At 33.1% G+C, this 18607-nt stretch overlaps 1 protein-coding gene across 12 annotated transcripts in view; it reads left to right on the top strand.

Annotated features, from left to right (window-relative positions):
- LOC126866564 (dual 3',5'-cyclic-AMP and -GMP phosphodiesterase 11-like) overlaps window positions 1-15896 on the top strand; it is a 140388-nt gene extending 124492 nt beyond the window's left edge. For 10 of the 12 annotated variants that reach the window (XM_050620317.1, XM_050620321.1, XM_050620324.1 and 7 more), the window contains 13 exons: window positions 3174-3546; window positions 5445-5840; window positions 8511-8759; window positions 8952-9062; window positions 9155-9252; window positions 9356-9419; window positions 9513-9748; window positions 9847-9946; window positions 10094-10348; window positions 10429-10538; window positions 10627-11032; window positions 11625-11708; window positions 13139-15896. In XM_050620317.1, the coding sequence (XP_050476274.1) occupies window positions 3174-3546; window positions 5445-5840; window positions 8511-8759; window positions 8952-9062; window positions 9155-9252; window positions 9356-9419; window positions 9513-9748; window positions 9847-9946; window positions 10094-10348; window positions 10429-10538; window positions 10627-11032; window positions 11625-11708; window positions 13139-13312 (2656 nt within the window). In that variant the 3' untranslated portion in view covers window positions 13313-15896. The remainder of the gene's footprint in view (window positions 1-3173; window positions 3547-5444; window positions 5841-8510; window positions 8760-8951; window positions 9063-9154; window positions 9253-9355; window positions 9420-9512; window positions 9749-9846; window positions 9947-10093; window positions 10349-10428; window positions 10539-10626; window positions 11033-11624; window positions 11709-13138) is intronic. The other 2 variants (XR_007689924.1, XR_007689925.1) reach the window with 2 other exon arrangements.
- The last annotated feature ends 2711 nt before the right edge of the window (window positions 15897-18607 follow it).

The raw sequence follows: 18607 nt of genomic DNA, 5'->3' as shown, positions 1-18607 counted from the left end.
TCATCGCTTAATGGCATAGAGGCGATGTTGCACGTATCTGTGGCATCACCATTTTTAACACTATTAGAAATTTTTACTTTTTTAAAACTCAACATTATTATTACAAGTAGAAATTGCTCTTAAATTCTGTACTACAGTGTTCCCATTGATATGTAGGATGTTATACGATAAAAAAAACATGTTTTAATTTTTGCGTTTACAGCGTTGCCTACAAGAAACCTTCAAGTAAGTTCGGTCAAATAAAGAAAAATCTTGAGTTTAACGGAACTTACTTATGTTACGACCCAATATAACGCTGGTAGCGAATGTACCTAAGAATTGTACTTGATTGTCTTCTTGCTACTGTAGTCAATTCGTTTGTAGAATCTCGTTGGTATTTAATTAGACTTTGCATTTGAATAAAATAACGGGAAAAAGAACGGGTAATAAAATTAAGTATGAAAACAAATGCAAACAAAGGTTGATACGGTATTAAATACATAAATATAATAACAATAAAAATATTCAACCCCCGAATTAATAGCGAAGGAAATAATTTTATTGAATATCGGGCTAATAGCAAAATTAACGAACAACATGTTTGCTCGAATCGAAGGTAAAGCTTATCATGAAGGAAGTCGCAGCGTTAGAAAATCGTGATAAAATGACGGTTACGTAGTTGCATTTTATAATTACCGGGGTGATAAATAATAATGGTAGATTTTGTTAAATAGTAGTAATAAGCAATGGTATCAAGTTGTTTCCGATATTTGCATATCTAATTCGTCTCGGTAATTACTGAATAGCATTTCAGTTTGGAATACTGCATGGCCAAACAACCAACGATATATCATTTTTCTTTCTATCACTTTTTTAACAATCTTCACAGCTAATACATATACTTTTTATATATCCCGTGTTCTATGAATTTTTCATTAGATGCAAATACATTTTCTCGCAATAAATCTACATATTTTGCTGCTATACATTTTCCTTCGATACTTGGTAACTGTCCAACTTATTTATTACTCAAGTAGCTCCATGCGATATTATCAATTCATCATCGTGTCTTACACTGGCAGCTATGTATTCCAAGTAACTTTCGTTTTACCTTTTAGTTTGATATTAATCTAAATTTGGATTCGTTAGCATTGATCATAGATTTATAGAAAGTGACAGTAGTTTGTTATAATATACTCTTTAGCGAAATTTATGCGCTCGCGATCATTTGCTTTCAAGCCGTATTTTTCTAGTTGCTTAAATAAGTGTAATACGTAAAATTTGTCGCTTTATCCGAATTCGAGAAGAAATGTTGCGGCATCTTATGTCAAAAACCGAAGGTGGCCGTCAGATTCCGATAGAAAAGCAAAGTAACAATAACTCGATTACAGTTATCAGAATTACCTGCTTTAATCTTTTGAGAATTTACTATATTCATTATATTTTATATTTTTTCATTACAAATCTTCGTGATCACTTGTTGAGTAAAATATACGATATTTATGATTAATCATAAAATATGAATCAGGAATCATAAAATATATGATATTATCTTAAAGCCTTAAAACACTAAATGCGTAACCCTACATAATTTTTTATAACATTTTTTTTGTAACATTAGTTCCATCTACATATTAGATACAATAAACGATACTTTGTGTTTATGAATTTTTTCTTTTTTGTCTAACTTTAGTGTAATATTTCTATGGAATTATTGCTCTTAATACATATAAATAATATATAATTATATTCCTATAAAAATGTAGAATGGAATCAAGGATGCAATTTATTTTCGGATACGTACTTAATTGTATTAATTAAATTGTCATTTTATCTGAACCTCCTGTGAAGCTAAATTGCGTATTATAAATTGCGTTTTCCGTTACCCGTATAACGTATGGACTAAATACTCGAGGCATAATTACCGTCCTATTTTTTTATTTTAAGAACAGCCTTATTATTCCTAAATACTCTTTTTATCAACCAATTAAGAATAATTCGTGTAATTATATTCCAAATATGTTACTTTTAATGGAGCGGTACAAATTACAAGCATCTATTATTCATTTGTTGCTTCTTAATGTTCATTGGCTGCTTTCGTAGAGATATAATTTTCACCAATCTTCTCCTAATATCTGATTCTTGTTGTACTCATTTAAAGAGCTATTAAGAGTACGAGCGACAATAATTTACGCGTATCTAAAGCAATGTGGCTAAAAATGAAACCATAACGTATAAGTTTCGTCGTAAACTAATGCGTTAATTTGCAAAAAAAAAGGGAGGATAAATGTTGTCAACAACTGACGATACGATGTTTTCAAGTAGTATGAGTCTTGCAGGCCGTACGGTCAGTTACCCATGTGTATAAATTTACATTTACAAGTAGCAGTTACCGGCAAAAAACATCTTATCTAGTTTTCAGTGTTAAGAAATAGTTTACCATTTGGAATTGGAAAGGATTACATGATAAACAGAATTTATAAAGTGAAATCGATAAAGGGAAAAAATAATATAATAATTGGCTTATACAATATTTCTACAATATTTCGTTATTCTGTCGCGGGTCGATTAATACGATAAACGCGAATTTTTTTAGACTAACTAAATCGCACGATATTTTAATAATAAAATAAACAAGTGAAGGATTTAAAATTGTAACGAGAATTGTTGAACAGGAAAGTGACGAGACAGGCGCAAAATCTAAGAGTAACTGTCACACGATATTATAATGATAAAATAAACAAGGCATTTTAAGAGTGCAAACATTGTAAGTGCCAAAATTGAAAAATTTGACTCTTTATTGGAAAGTGTTCTATATATCAGTGAGAATACTCTACTACAGAATTCAAGTGTAATTTCCATCTCTAAATAGTTATTAATAATGCTAGAAAATGGTGTCACAATGTTGCCTGTATAGAGCAAGCTATATATAAGCGTCGATAAACTTTAATCAATTGTTCCTTATCTTTTCTAAATAATCTAATAAATGGAACTAAATAATGGAATATTGAGTTTTCTCTACAACTAATAGATAGCACACACAGGTTATACAGCTACACTTGTCTTTTTCACGAATTTGGTCTACATTAACGTATAAGGTTTCTTCTGCTCCTGAAAAACTCGTTTCTTGGCACTTACAGTGTATTTTCTGTAAGCACTGTTCATTTAAGATTGTAACCTGGATCGTTCGACAGGAAAGTGACGAGACAGACGGTAGATATGTGGCTGGTCTCACACGCAACGCCAACATCATCGTCGAGCAGCTGCATGGAGCTATCCAGTCCCACCCATGCAGGTGGCACGTCATCTTCCGGCCGGGGTGGTTCTGGCGGATCAGGTGCCACAACGCCTGTTCGAAAAATCTCAGCTCACGAGTTCGAACGCGGTGGTTTACTAAAGCCGATCGTGAACACGATCGACGGGACGCCCACCTTTCTGAGTGTTTCGCCCGGGGATTCGGGCCAACCAGGAGGTCAGCAGGTTAGCTCGGGAAACGCGGGCAGACCTCAGAGACGGTCCAGACACGAATTGAGGCATCTCGATGAGAAGGATCTCATTTTTGAATTGGTACGTGCTCCAATTGCTTTCGTTGATTTTCTCTTCTTACTCGTCTTCGTTTAATGATCTGAAACACCTTTTCCTCGCGGAACATCGACAACCTTTCAGCTTCTAAACAGTTCTAATTTTATATATGTATAACGTAACGTTTTATAGTTATACAATTTTTAGCTTTTCGAATTGAAAGATTCTGTTCCCTTAATCATTAATTGCTGTCGTACGGAAAATTATTGAAACGTTATTAAACTTCAGATATATGTATCTCATACGCACGCAGTATAACTCTTTATTTCAACCAATTAAAGCAACGTACAGTGCAAGTAAAATTAGACCAAATGATTCTTTGATAATATTCTTCTGTATTATAAGTCAAAATCCCGATAGGATTTAACTTTTTCTTTTTTCACAGTATCGCCGAAGATACGTGTTAACGGTAAATTGGAGTATAAAAATGTTGTATGTAGAATAATCCACAGAAGTGAGCGAAGCTATGATCTTGAAACAGTAGAAGATAAAAAGTGAAATGGTTTCGAACGGTGCATTACGTGATGAATATGTTTTAACAGAGGTGCAGACCTTTTTAAGGAACTAGAGATCGGCGATATATTTGCAATATGAAAGTATATTGTTTGTTACATCGATCATCGATCGTGTGTTTTGTTCTTTGTACAAATATATCAGTGCATCTGGAAATAATTAAAAAACTGGACAAGGTATCAAAATAGTAATATGCTAAAATTTGACAATTAAAGATTTGCACTTTTGTATTAAACATTTTTATAGGAAAGAGGGACATGAAAAAATGTACCAAACGTAGTATAGAATTTAAAAGTAGGTCCTTTAAAACTAGATTTTTTGTCTTTTACAAAAGATCTTCGCTTTTAGGTATATGTGCACTATATGATACATCATTCAAAATCATTGCTTAATGAAATTTTCGTCTACCTTTTGCCGCTTTAAAGCTGTGCTTTTGACCCATTTGCAAGGACTACATTTTTCTTCGTGACTTGATATTACAAGTTTGCTTATTGATTGTTTATATTATTGATGATGTGAAGAAGCTTAGTGAAGTTACATATGTTTTTTAGAATAAATGTGATATATGCTTAAATATTCTTAAATAAACTTTATTTTGTGTATCCGGTTGAATTGTCTGATTTCTAGTAAACACTGAAATGTCTGCTTTTTAATAACAGTAAATTAATGATTATAACAAATAATAAGATAACAAATTTAATTATTTGCTAAAAGACTTGCCAGGAGCGTATATTTATTAATTAAATGTACGATTTGTCGATGCATCAAATATCAGTCACAGAGCATTTACAAGCAATTGTCAAAGCAATTTATAAAATTTACACACGCACAAACGTTAATTTTTCATGTTGGTCTCTAAAATCAATTTTATCAAATATTCTACCCTATCTACGCAACGATAGCGGTAAAGAGTAAACTCATCGCAGACCTTTTCGTCTGTAATTCTCACTCCTGTTGCCTGAGTTTCGTACTGTTAGAAATAATCAACTGGTTGGATACTTTTAAACGAACGGTATAGTACACAGACGTAATTACACGGCACTTTAACGATGTTTTTCTTTATCTTCGACTCATCGACAGCTTCTTCTAAAACTTGCAATTTACTTACTGAGCAACGTTAGAAAGTTTGGTAATTGAGTTTTCCAGTAGTAGGAATTAATTGACGCCTTTGATACAAGACTACCAAGGCGTAACTAATAGAAGGGACAGAATTCTATTTGCTTTGAAAAACTTGTACACAACAGTACGTTGGGTACACCAGTACGTTGGATTCAACAGTATCGTTGGAGAGAAAATGGTGTTTCGGCGTGATATTCCTCGATGCTTGGCTTCCATCGAACAATATTCAATGACAACGAATTTGCTCGTAGGTGAAGGATATCTGTAACGAGTTGGACGTGAGATCGCTGTGTCACAAGATCTTGCAGAATGTCAGCACCTTGCTACATGCCGATCGTGGTTCTCTGTTCCTTGTTCAAGGCGAAAGAGGCGGCGGTTGCATGCCTTCTTCGCAAAATTACGATTCCTCGTCGAACCATTCGACTGATAATGCAAATTCAGGGAAAACGGGAAACGGAAGCTCCGAGCAACGTGGAACAGGATACTCGAGAAGCAGATGCCTAGTGTCCAAGTTGTTTGATGTATGTTCGAGATCGACGCTACTCGAAATGGAGAAAAAGGACGAGATCAAAATTCCGTGGGGCACGGGAATTGTCGGTTACGTCGCCGAAAGCGGAGAACCTGTTAACATACCAGACGCTTACAAGGCAAGGGGATTTACTATTTACTTTGCAAAAACCAGTACAAGATTGTATGACGATATTAGATAGGTATTAGATAACGTAATATATTAGACTGACTATATATGTGTTTTCGAAAGTATTTCACAATCGGAGAAACGAAAAAATTTACTGTTTACAGAAATAAAAGACAATGATAAGGGATTACAAGATTCCATTTGAAAATTTAGTCGCAGCCTTCCTGTGCCTTATACGAAAATACTACAAGCGTCGTCTAGAACATTTTTCTGGATCTCTCTCATATTTTTAACTGTATACAGTTAACAATAACATGATCCGTAGTTTTATTTATATAATATTTTGATTTATACACTATAATTTTATTTATCTGTTAAGTACGTATAAAAGAAACAAAGAGAGGACGTATTTTATTAAATATCAATGTTTTGGAAGAAATATATTATCAGAGAATAATTTAAGTGAAATTGTGTTTCTAATTGTTATTTAAGGATGGATTACCTAATCTTTGCTTTTTTAGGTACAATGTAGGAAAACTGAGCAAACGCCAATAAATTTTGCGCAGGTTAAAGTTGCGTTGGTAGCCGACTAAATTGTGCGTTACGTCTGACGTATCCCCAATATTTTCATCAGTTGTGGCGTAATACGGTTTTATTGTATAACGAAGCGTTCGTAATATTTTGGCAAATCCAAAAATCTGTGTTTGTAAATCCAAATGCAAACATACGATAAACGCTCGGGTTCTACCGTAGTGTCAAAATTTTTAGTCCGCCACGTAATGTTTGTCCAGTTTTTAATTTCTCACTCTTCTTTTTTGTATTTTCGATAGACGATGCGAAACGTATTAATAACTACGGCAAACATATTTGCGATTAGTAACATTCTTACTTTCTAAGATAAGGAGAACAGAGGCATTAATTGCCACAGTTTTGAATATTCTAGAACCGTGCAGCAGTTTTATTCGACATTTTCATTTCTAACACCTTGAAATATATCGGTTTCAAATCCTATTTAGATTACTTAATCGCTAAACCAATTACCGAATATCCATATCTGAATAAATTGTAAACTCGAGGATAGAAAAAAATCAATTTAGATTATTTAGTGTAATAAATCTATGCTCCGTAATATAATCGTGACGCAATAATTTGAATGAAAAAAAACGAAAATTATACGGAACACGTTAATACATTGAATATTTTAGATCAGCATCATTACAATATTAATACATAAAATGTCAAACTAGTAAAAATTGAAAACTAATTAGAATTCACAGAGAGCATTCGTTGTAAGGACTTCAGTCTTGAAAATTTAAAATGTTTCTATTTTTTGTTAAGTATTGTATGCTTATCAAATATTCTTTCGTCTGATATTTCGCGTACCATGAGCGTAAGAAGTATACTAACATAATTAATCTATAATTAATTAGTGTAATTACCAGTACCTAAGAAAGGATTGAAATAGAAGGATCAATGATTATATGTAAATCAAGTAACGCAATATGTGTAAATATTACAAATTAATCTTTTTTTTAAATATTAAATAACATAAAATACCATAGAATAATAATGTTCGTTAAAATTACATTTCGTTTATTTCCAATTATGAATTTTATTTCATTTTATTACCTTTCTGAAGTTACGTAGTTGTATTTCTTATTCCAATGAAAACTGGTAACAGCTAAAGCACATTATTAAAGTTCTTGAAATCTTATTTCGTTACAGTTCTCCAACTTCAAACTATCGACGTTTCCATTAAATTCTTTAATAATCAATTACTCATAACGTTTTAAGACGTCGTATTTCTGAAGTATCTAAGTTTAATTAAATACTTAACTTATTTTAGTTTTAATTACCGCGCAACTAATAACTATCAAGAACTGCGTTTGAGTTTCGTACTTATATATCAATATTTAAAAGATCTTATTTTATTTATTTATCGTTGTTCCATTGTACTTTCTTTGTATAACATTACCAACGATAAGTGATTTTACTACGGCAATTATTAGTCCCTAGACGTCAGATCTACGAATTATCAGCTATAATTTATTTCTCTATGGAGAATTGATTCGTCGATTTCACGTGTATTGCAAAATAAAATTTAACTGCTAGATCGATACAAAATATTAAAATTTTAACTCTGTATCAAGGTGAATAACAAATGGTTAATTGATATTTACATATTTAGAAGCTATTGTACGATTTCTTAATTTTGTTTCTCTATCTTCTATAATATAATATAGTTCCAAAATTTCAAATCTGTTTATAGTTTACTATTGCGTCGATCCAATAACTTACTATACATATAAACTTGTGTTAGTGGTCACAATTGTACGAACGATATCAATAGTCGATGTACATTTCTCGAATAATTGAAATCTATGACACGTACAATTTCTAACTAATGGTACAATGAAGACAGTGTTCATTGTTCCAATAAAGAATCGTATGCGTCAACAATGGCAAAGCACTCTTACGTAATTTTTACAGTAGAAGCAAAGAGATGTATAAAAGACGTGTGTCGTTCGAATAATTCGAGTGAAGCTGTGTATATATACGTTTGCACAAGGACTGGGTTTGAAAATTAATGCTATTCCTCGAATCAAATGACTATCCGAAGCATTATTTATTGTATCCTGTAATTATTCCTTATATGTTAATAAATATGATATGTTCTTAGGACGCGAGGTTCAATCGTGAAATTGATGCATTAACGGGATACAGAACCAGAGCCCTTTTATGTATGCCTATAAAGGATTGCAACGGAGATGTTATTGGAGTTGCACAAGTTATCAACAAACTCGGTGGTGAAAGTCAATTTACTACGCAAGACGAAAAGATTTTCGCTGGATACTTGCAATTCTGTGGAATTGGATTAAGGAATGCGCAGCTGTATGAAAAAAGTCAATTAGAAGTGAAAAGAAATCAGGTCAGTTGATGAAGAAACGGAATACTCTGTAACTGGTGAAATTACACGCGTGTAACGAGTAACAAATAATGAAACAATATAAGGAATAATGCATAAATTATTCATAATCTCGTGTTTATGGTCTTTCCATTTTCTTTTGTGCCTTTGATACAAGCTGGTGATTTTAAACGCGTGTTTTATTCGCTACTGTAGGTTCTGTTGGACTTGGCTAGGATGATTTTCGAAGAGCAGAGCACGATAGAACATATGGTTTTAAGGATTCTAACGCATACGCAATCCTTGATACAGTGTCAACGAGTACAGGTAAACGCGTTCTCCTTCTCGGGTATATACGTACTTTGTATCGTATACAGAGAAGAGAACATTTTTAATGTAAAATCCAATATTCTGTACAGGTTCTTCTCGTGCATAAGGCATCAAAGGGCAGTTTCTCACGAGTGTTTGATTTCGAGGCGAACGACCTCACCGGCGAGGATTCAGATTCTCGCACTAGGTGAATGAAGTTTGTAATTACGTTCTCATTTCTCTTCACTCAATTACCAGCAATAATTCAATTTCCTCGGAAACCTTATATGTATTCGGTTTTGTTCACGCAGTCCATTCGAGGGCAGATTCCCTATAAATGTCGGCATCACTTGTTATGTCGCTACTACAGGCGAGGTAAATGCACTGGTTAACAGAGCAATGTATTATCGTAATACTTTGTCCGATTTCACAATTTATAACCGAAAATATTTTATTGCGTTTCCTTAGACCGTGAATATACCGAACGCCTACGAAGATCCAAGATTCGATCCTTCAGTAGATGATGGTTCTGGTTTTAGACATCGTACTATTCTCTGCATGCCCATCAAGAACTCGTCGGGACAGATTATCGGCGTCATTCAACTCATCAACAAGTTCGACGATCTTCTCTTTACGAAGAATGACGAGAACTTCGTCGAGGCATTTGCTATTTTCTGTGGCATGGGAATTCACAATACGCACATGTAAATATGCAAGAAATAAACTGTTGAAATCGTTTGATAATTAATCGATTGGAACGAATGAATTCCCTAGGATTGATTTTGTTTAATCATTTCTTTAGGTATGAGAAAGCTGTAATAGCGATGGCCAAACAGAGTGTCACGTTAGAAGTGCTCAGTTACCATGCTTCTGCATCATTGGAAGATGCACAAAGATTAAGGGTAAGTCTAACTTTATAAACTGGATATAGTAAAGATCAAACGTATTTGACTTTTCTTTTATTTCTTCTTCAAAGAATTCGAAAATTACTGTTCAATGACGTTCACATACTTTATATAGCACAAAATAAATCCGATTCCCAATTCTAGGGTTTAAGAGTGCCTTCTGCAGCGTATTTTAAATTGCACGATTTTAAATTCGATGACATTCATATGGAAGACAATCAAACTCTAACAGCTTGTCTTCGAATGTTTTTGGATCTTGACTTCGTAGAACGTTTTCATATCGACTACGACGTTCTTTGTCGTTGGCTTCTTAGTGTAAAAAAGAATTACCGAAACGTCACATATCACAATTGGCGTCACGCATTCAATGTTGCGCAGATGATGTTTGCCATCCTAACTGTAAGTAAACGTAATGCCATTAAGTTTAAATTGAATGGAATTATGTTAAAAACGAACGATAAATTTGTATTATTTTTTAGGCCACGCAATGGTGGAAAATTTTTGGAGAAATTGAATGTCTCGCGTTAATTATTGCTTGTTTGTGTCACGATCTGGACCACCGGGGCACGAATAATTCTTTCCAAATCAAGTAAGTACAAACGTTCCGAGGAGAAAACATATTTTTGCTTCAGTAAAAAATTAAGGTAATACAAAGGGGGAAAATCTTTGACTAACAGAGCATCTTCGCCATTGGCGCAGCTTTACTCAACTTCAACGATGGAACATCATCACTTTGATCAGTGTCTTATGATATTAAGTAGTCAAGGAAATCAAATTTTATCAAATTTATCTCCCGAAGAATATTCTCGCGTGGTAAAAGTTCTCGAAGAAGCAATCCTCTCTACCGATCTAGCGGTTTACTTCCGAAGAAGAGGGGCTTTCCTTACCTTAGCTCAAGGTGGAAGTTACAATTGGGCTTACAGTGATCAGCGAGAACTTTTAAGAGGGATGTTGATGACCGTTTGTGATTTGGCAGCCATAACTAAGCCTTGGGATGTTGAAAAGAGAGTGGCAGAATTAGTTAGCAGCGAATTTTTTGAACAAGGAGATATCGAAAGGCGGACTCTCAATATCACTCCTATTGTATGTATCGCTAAATTAAACTTTAGTATTTAATTATAACGTAGTTATAAGTAACAGGAAACAATGTAGACATTAACCTAATTATAAAAGACAGTAATTAAAATAACAGCATTAGATGTATTATGTATCTTTCTAAGTGAAGTTTTTGTAGAGAAATGAACTTTTCTATCGCGCATTATTAAATATAATATAATATTAAAGTACTAGAAAATCAGACCTAATGATACGTAACATTTAAAATTGAGACGATTAATTCTTTGATTTTTGAGTAATTGTATACAAAACAGTAAGAATAACATGTTATGGTAAACCAATAATTCTTGTTCTTACTAATAAAAATCTGTGGTATCAACTAAAGGTATATTTGATAGAAGTCATTATTAAATTTTTATAGATAAACCATTTGCTACTTAATATATTTTGTTTTATTTTAATCCAGCATGATATAATACATTATTTTATAACTAATGATTTTCTAATTATTACTACTACTAACAGTTATAAGTTATTTCTGCTTACAATATTGTACATATTACAATTAGTTAATTATTCATGATTCAAAAATAGCACCGTTACTCATATGATATTGCAGGACATTATGAACCGGGAAAAGGAGGACCAACTGCCAATGATGCAAGTTGGCTTCATCGATTCGATATGCCTCCCTATTTACGAGGTAACTAGCTTTCTACGCTATCGACAATAGCAAAATACCATCTAAAAAGCAATCATATTTGTTACAATTTTTAACTTATCGTTAAATCACATTATCGATCATTTAAGTTAATACACCAGTAAAAGAAATATAATAATAGGGTAATTCAGACAATTGCTTCAAGTTATAACTCCGTTACCGGTGCAGTTGCAGAAATATATTAAAAGAAAAAGATCATGTTCTTTTTAGAACTTAAATGGTACATGTGCAATCAACAATTACGTTATTTTTTTAAATGGAAACGTATACATTTTTTCACGTAGATACATTCCTCTTGTCATTCTACGTAAAAAAGTCAATACTTCAATAAGTACAGTTGTAAAGAAACTATTAATAATCGTGATACTTAAAAAAAAATATCTTTATCGAAGGAGATTCTCGAACGCTTCATGGCGATTCATCGCTTCAAATGCCATAAATTCTGCAGCGGATGCAACGCAACGGATAATATTGCAGTGTGTAGCAATAACCGGAGATCACCTTAACTCAGTTATAGAAACAATTGGAAAGTGTTGTCTGAAATGTTCACAGTGCAATGGAGAAGCATTTGAGCATCTTCTTCGATAAAGACATTTTTTAAAAATATCTCAGTAACTAATTTTTTCACCATTGTATGCCAGTAGCTTTCTACCTAGAACAAATAAGAGGACTCTGTCTATGTAAAAGGATATAAATTTCCATTTAGAAAAAGAATACAGTTGTTGATTGCGCATTCACCATTGCAGTTCTAAATGAAAAAACAAACATGGACCCACGAATGTGTAGTACTCTTTTCATCTCTCCATTCGTCTCTCTCTTTTAACACTTTTCTGTAACTTCATTGATAAGGAAGTTATAACTCGAATCAATCGTGTGGATCATCCTGTATATTAACATTAATGTAGCGTTCACAAAATCAGAAATGTTGTAAAAAATTATACTGTCTTTTTAAATCGTAAACTAATATGTTTTAGCATTATATCTATCTGCAATATTATATACAGTTTTGTTGCTTTCACGTTACGTTATTTCACTACATTAAATATGGGGGAGAAGGTTCACGAATTTAATATTTACCTACTATAGTAAATACACAACGTTACTTGATAATGATTAATGATGACAAAATGATACAATAATTTTACTAGAATCGAAATTGACTTGCCACTTTTCTATGATTTCTTTATTGTCTCGTTTCATTAATATACGATAGTCTTCTATTTATTTCCTTTATGTTAGTTTAGCGCAATGCTTTCTACTTTTCGTAATAATCTCATCTTGCCTGAATTAATTACACGCTGTTAGTTTCGATAAATTAGTATTTGGATTCTTGTTGTTTCAACACGTTACAAATATTTCCTGCTATTGTTAAACCGAACGTTCTTAAATATAAAGTGATTTTTTGTAAATAGGCATTCGCTTTATTATCGGATAAATTGGAACCACTGGTCGAAGGTGTTAGAAAGAATAAACAACATTGGCTCGAGATCGCGGAATCCAAATGTAAAACAGACAACTGCACGAATCACGATAGGACGCTGTCAGTGTCCGATACCGAAGAAACTAGGGAACAGGCGGACCAGTAGTCATTATGTCGATGGACGCGGAAACATGAAATGGAGACAAATGTACACGGATAGTTTCTACCTGTTTTTTTAGAACGAAGAATAAACAGAACACGATGTCAAAGGGAGCAGCAGATGATGATCACTGTCATACGTTTGAAGAGCTTCACACCTTCGTCTCGATACTAGGTATTACAAACATCGTGAGTTAATTTATTCATTAATATTGATCATCGCGGCACGTTCTTTGTATCGATGGTTCATAGTATTACAAATATAAAGAAAAAGTTCTTCAAAGCCATATGTAAAACTTCGTTTGTTTCGATGGATCGTTAATCGTATGTGTCAAATGTTTGCCAGTTTTATTTGCATGTGATTCCAAGTCGAAATTTAATGCAAATAATTCGTCCTACGTTCGTTCGAGTATCTCAAAGGATTAAAAATTATTTCTAGCAAGATTATCGTGTACGCTTTATACGTTGGTCGATGAAATCAGAGAAATCAAGGAGGCTGAAGGTGATTAGTTTAAGACGATCAAGAAGCTTCGTCCTCTCTAAAAACAGATCAACCCCGAGATGCTACTCTTGTACCTGATCGTATTGTACGTATACTTACTATGGCAGATCTTTGATGTCCAGAGAGGACGAAGAAGAAGAACGATAGAATATGAGAAATCCAATAGGATCGTAGAAAGCTTCTTTTCTCTTCGTGTGCGAATTCTATTGCGAATTGAAGACCTGTGGCTTGTGACATATGTTATGCTTTTATGTATAAATATAATATCGACGATTAATTACGGCAATGTATTTTTCAGCGGAAATATATAAAATTGCGTAATCCACTACAATTTCATGCGAAGGATGAAATGATGGTGCTATCGAAGTAGATAAAATAATACTGTTCGCTCATTAAACGCTTCTTTTCTTCCTTCTTTTTTCGTTCGTAGAACTCATAAAATGACAATGACATTGTTTTATTCAAAAATCTAAACAAAGCCTTTCGCGAAACGAGATGGAACGAGTAAAAACGCGAAATTGAATTTTGAATACGTATTGAAACTAAAATGCGTATTATCAAAGTATGTATTGCTTGATCAAAGAGTCGCTTGTCCAAAATTTACTTTCATTTTTCTCATTATACGTGTAATTATAATATGTTGTAGATATGTCCGTTTGCAGTATTTTAAGCGATAAGAAAACGACGTTATTTTTATTTTTGTTAACAGGGAACATTGATAGTTATACAAATTTTATACGAGTATGGCTTATTAAATTCTTAGTAAATAAGAAATGAAACTGTAAATACATAAGTAACAAAGTGAGTAGAAAAATGCTTATATGTGTGTATATGAATCTCGTTCTTTGACAAAATTACAGGTCTTCAATTATAGCGAGACAGATGATTCCACGATAATTACGTAAATGCGGATAAAGAATACACAGTTCTGTCTTGAGATCGCGTTTACAGGGAACTTGTCTCCGATTTATGGACTCGTCCGACCAAGATCGAGTCTTTCGTGTAATTATATAATGTATTCATAAACCAAAGTGTACGTTTATACATAAAGGCCAATCGTGATTTTTATTACTCGATACCGCAACGATTTCAAATGCTGTTGCACGTGCTAATTATTACGATTAGTGATTAGATGTAACGGGAATTAATTTTCTCGTTGCTTATCTTGCTTATTTTGAATGTTTTGTAACATCGTTTAGATTCGAGTAATCGTTTTCCTCTTCGCGCAAAGCTATCGTTTCAGAGTATAACAATTAAGATTTAGGAAATATTTGTAAGAAACACCACGTCTGTATAATATGTGTCTCTATAATTTCGGATAGACAAGTTCTTGTTATATCGTAAATGTATATTAACGATTATCATAAATTACGGATCAAAAGAATGAACATATCATTGCGATTTTATTAATGTTGTTAAAAATTCTGACTTGTGTGTTATATCAGTGATCTGTACACTGGTACACACACATCGATATATCGAGGCTTGGAACTAAATAAATGACGTTAAAAGGCGAAGTTTAAACACGTTTGGCTAGGCGGTGCGTCGCAAGGATGATATTTCAGTAAATTTTTTGTTTACTAAATATCCATTTGTATCATCGAAGGATACTCATTTTTTGGGAGGCCTCTGTCGATTTCGCAGTGTTGCATATTGTCAGAGTTACATATCCAACCTCAAGGTAGAAACGTAGCTTTGCGAAGACGAAAACACTTCAGGATTCGTTCGCGTGTGATCGTTACTTATATTGGTAGTCCGTATTTTATATATGTTCCTTTTATCGTTCGAATGTTCTTTTTTTTTTCTAATCATTAATGAATTGTCAATTTCAATGACTCTATAATTGGAGTAGGAATGTGTAAGAAGTGTGATAAAAATTATTCCGTGTGTCTGTTACAGTGCGAGTGAATGTTATGCCTACAGAAGCGATATAATGTACAGTTTTCGTGTAAATTATTGATACGTCAAAATGGAGTTGTTTAGCGTGTATGTTGTTTACGTTATGATTTAACATATAGTATGAGAGTCATATATTATACCGAACATTTAATATATTAAAACAAGACTAAATTATGTGATATATCTATAACTTATCTTTAGTCATTTTATTTTCCCGTTTTTCAAATCATATCCTATAGATTGAATGCACTGTAACACCAGTAAATATCACTATTAATACATACATACATACATATATGTATATGTACGTTTAAACCTAGTCTTATAAAAGATTATTTTCGAAAATTTACCTCTGCAATATCGATACGATATTTTCACACTTAAAATTTATGTCGATTCTTCAATTAATATTTACTTTATTCTATCACGTGTTTCTATTATTAAAAAATCACTGATACATTTACTTCTGAGTTTGTTCGTTAACACGTGAATTTTAATACGTGACAATAATTTACACGCTTGCGTTTCTTTCTTTTTTTTTCTTTTCGTTATTTTGATAATCGGAAAACGTTCTTTCCCCGTTATTTCTTTTAAACTTTCGAAGGAAATATTCGTATTGCATGGAATTACAGTATTCTTAATATGTTAATGTATCATTGAGTTTCGCGAAGGTGCCTATGTTAAATAAAGAAGCCATATGAATATTTTATTCAACTTGATACACGAATTCATTCAGTTCATTCGTACGGTTTACCGTATCTAATACTCTAGATAATCTAGACAGTATACTGTCGAAAAAATGTTTGTTACCATATTCTGTCTGCAACTAGCTTGTTACATTAAAAAAAAGAAAAGAATTATCTAGATAGTAATATAAAAAATTTTCGAACTACAAGTTCACCACAAAGTTCATTGCCCCGATTTACGTATATCCCACTCCAACTAAAAATACGAAATCCATCACCTGTTGCCTTTCTCTTGACAAAAGGAAGATATATGTATGTATATACGATTTTACTAAATTACGACGATCTAATTATACAATAAAGATAAAAAGTAAAATGAAAGCTACAGTTGTGCTAGATGTAAATATTAAAATTTATACGTATATGTATACTCATCAGTTTTCAATCTCTACATTTTAATCTTTTCAATCTGCAATATTCCGCTTGTTCTACATATTTCAACTGTCAGAAGCATTCTCGATGTCATGTAACTAGATAATATACGGCGTATATGGATTATCAATTATAAATTTGATGTTAAATAGTAAAGATATAAAAATAAAATATGCAATTGGGACCTTTTGGTATTAATTCTTCTTAAGCGCAATACAATACAAAGTCTTGATCCGTCATTTGAATAGAACGATTAATTGTACTTTAAAACGTCACCTTAACGGACTGATGACTCATAGCCAGAGAAGGTATGTACGATCATAGAGGAGGCCGGATCAATAGTTGACAAATTGTATTTTGCAATGTGGGTCAATCGCTGACACGTAACGACAACATGATGTTGCAAGCTTGTCTCGATGGACCTTGATTACCGATGCCAGAACCATCATGAAAAATAGCCAACAAATAATATTTTTATTACAGTTTCAAATTAAAGGTAACATCGATTAATACAATCGAAAATAAAACATTCGGTTACTCTTGAGTAGGTTGACGATTTATTTCTTCTTCGAAATTCTTTTGCCATTACCAGTTAACACCGTGGTATGGTAAAATGTTGATACAAGGTATGTACAATGATACGGATTTATCGAACGAGCATGATTACCAATATACTTTAATAATAACAAAACTTTGTAGATCGTAAAAATTGGAGTTTAATATTGATCAAGGAATATCGATACGATTGTATTCTGTAGCTAATTAATATTGTGTACAATTGACTGTCAATAATAAAACGTTTATCCTCATCGTATTGTTTACAAAAATAGAATGATTATCGGTATCGCGCAGCGAGATGCGTGTTGATGAACATTTTCGTTAAACGGCTCGTTTAAATTTCAGATTTCGCACGACCGACAACATGATTTCATTTCCGGAATTGACAAGGCGTTCACGAACTTCGCAGTGCCTCAAATGCTGTATAGCTTCGCCATTCACTTTAGTCACTATGTCGCCAGCTTTTAACCCAGCTTGATCGGCCAATCCCCCGAGAGATACCTTTTAATTAAAAGAAGACGTTTTATTTGATTAAATTTCAATGACTATTCGAACATTGCATACTTTCACTAAAACGTTACTACAGTCACATATTGTTACATGCGTTGTAGATACCATCAACTGCTACAACTTGCAAGATTGCAATCGAATAAAAAAGCTTCAGAGAAAATGTGTTATCGAAGTGATTATAGCGAAGTCGAATTTTGCTATTAGAGATCTCGCCGTGGAAACTCGAGGTAACAGCGAAATGCAAGCCAAGGACGAAACTACCGCCGACGAAAATTTGTTGAGATTCACAAATATCCAGCAGTTTCTCATCTACGATTCGATTAATGATTTCCTCTTTTCTCAGAACGATGTTCCGCTGGGCCGGCCGTAGGATTCAGGCCGAAGGAAAACGAGGTCACGCGATCCGATACGAATGCAATGTCGATAAAAATCTCTAAAGCAGAAAACGTGAATATTTTCCGCGATAGTTTTTTCCAAATATACGATATTATCAAATTGTGGCGCGATCCACGCTTCCAATCGAAAAACACGATGTATTTAACACGTATGAGAATTATTAATCGACTTACTAGCGCAATTCTTGTACGATTGTAATGAATATTAGTAGATTAGAGTAGAGTACATGCTATATATTACTCTGACAACAGTCATCGGAAAACTAAAGTCAGCCCCTCCGGACAATCGAAAGCCCCAAGCTTGATTGCTGCTTCTAGAG

The sequence above is a fragment of the Bombus huntii genome, chromosome 6 (assembly GCF_024542735.1).
Source record: "Bombus huntii isolate Logan2020A chromosome 6, iyBomHunt1.1, whole genome shotgun sequence".
NCBI lineage: Eukaryota > Metazoa > Arthropoda > Insecta > Hymenoptera > Apidae > Bombus > Bombus huntii.
The sequence above is the reverse complement of the archived record's forward strand: the minus strand, read 5'-3'. Positions and strand labels throughout refer to the sequence as shown.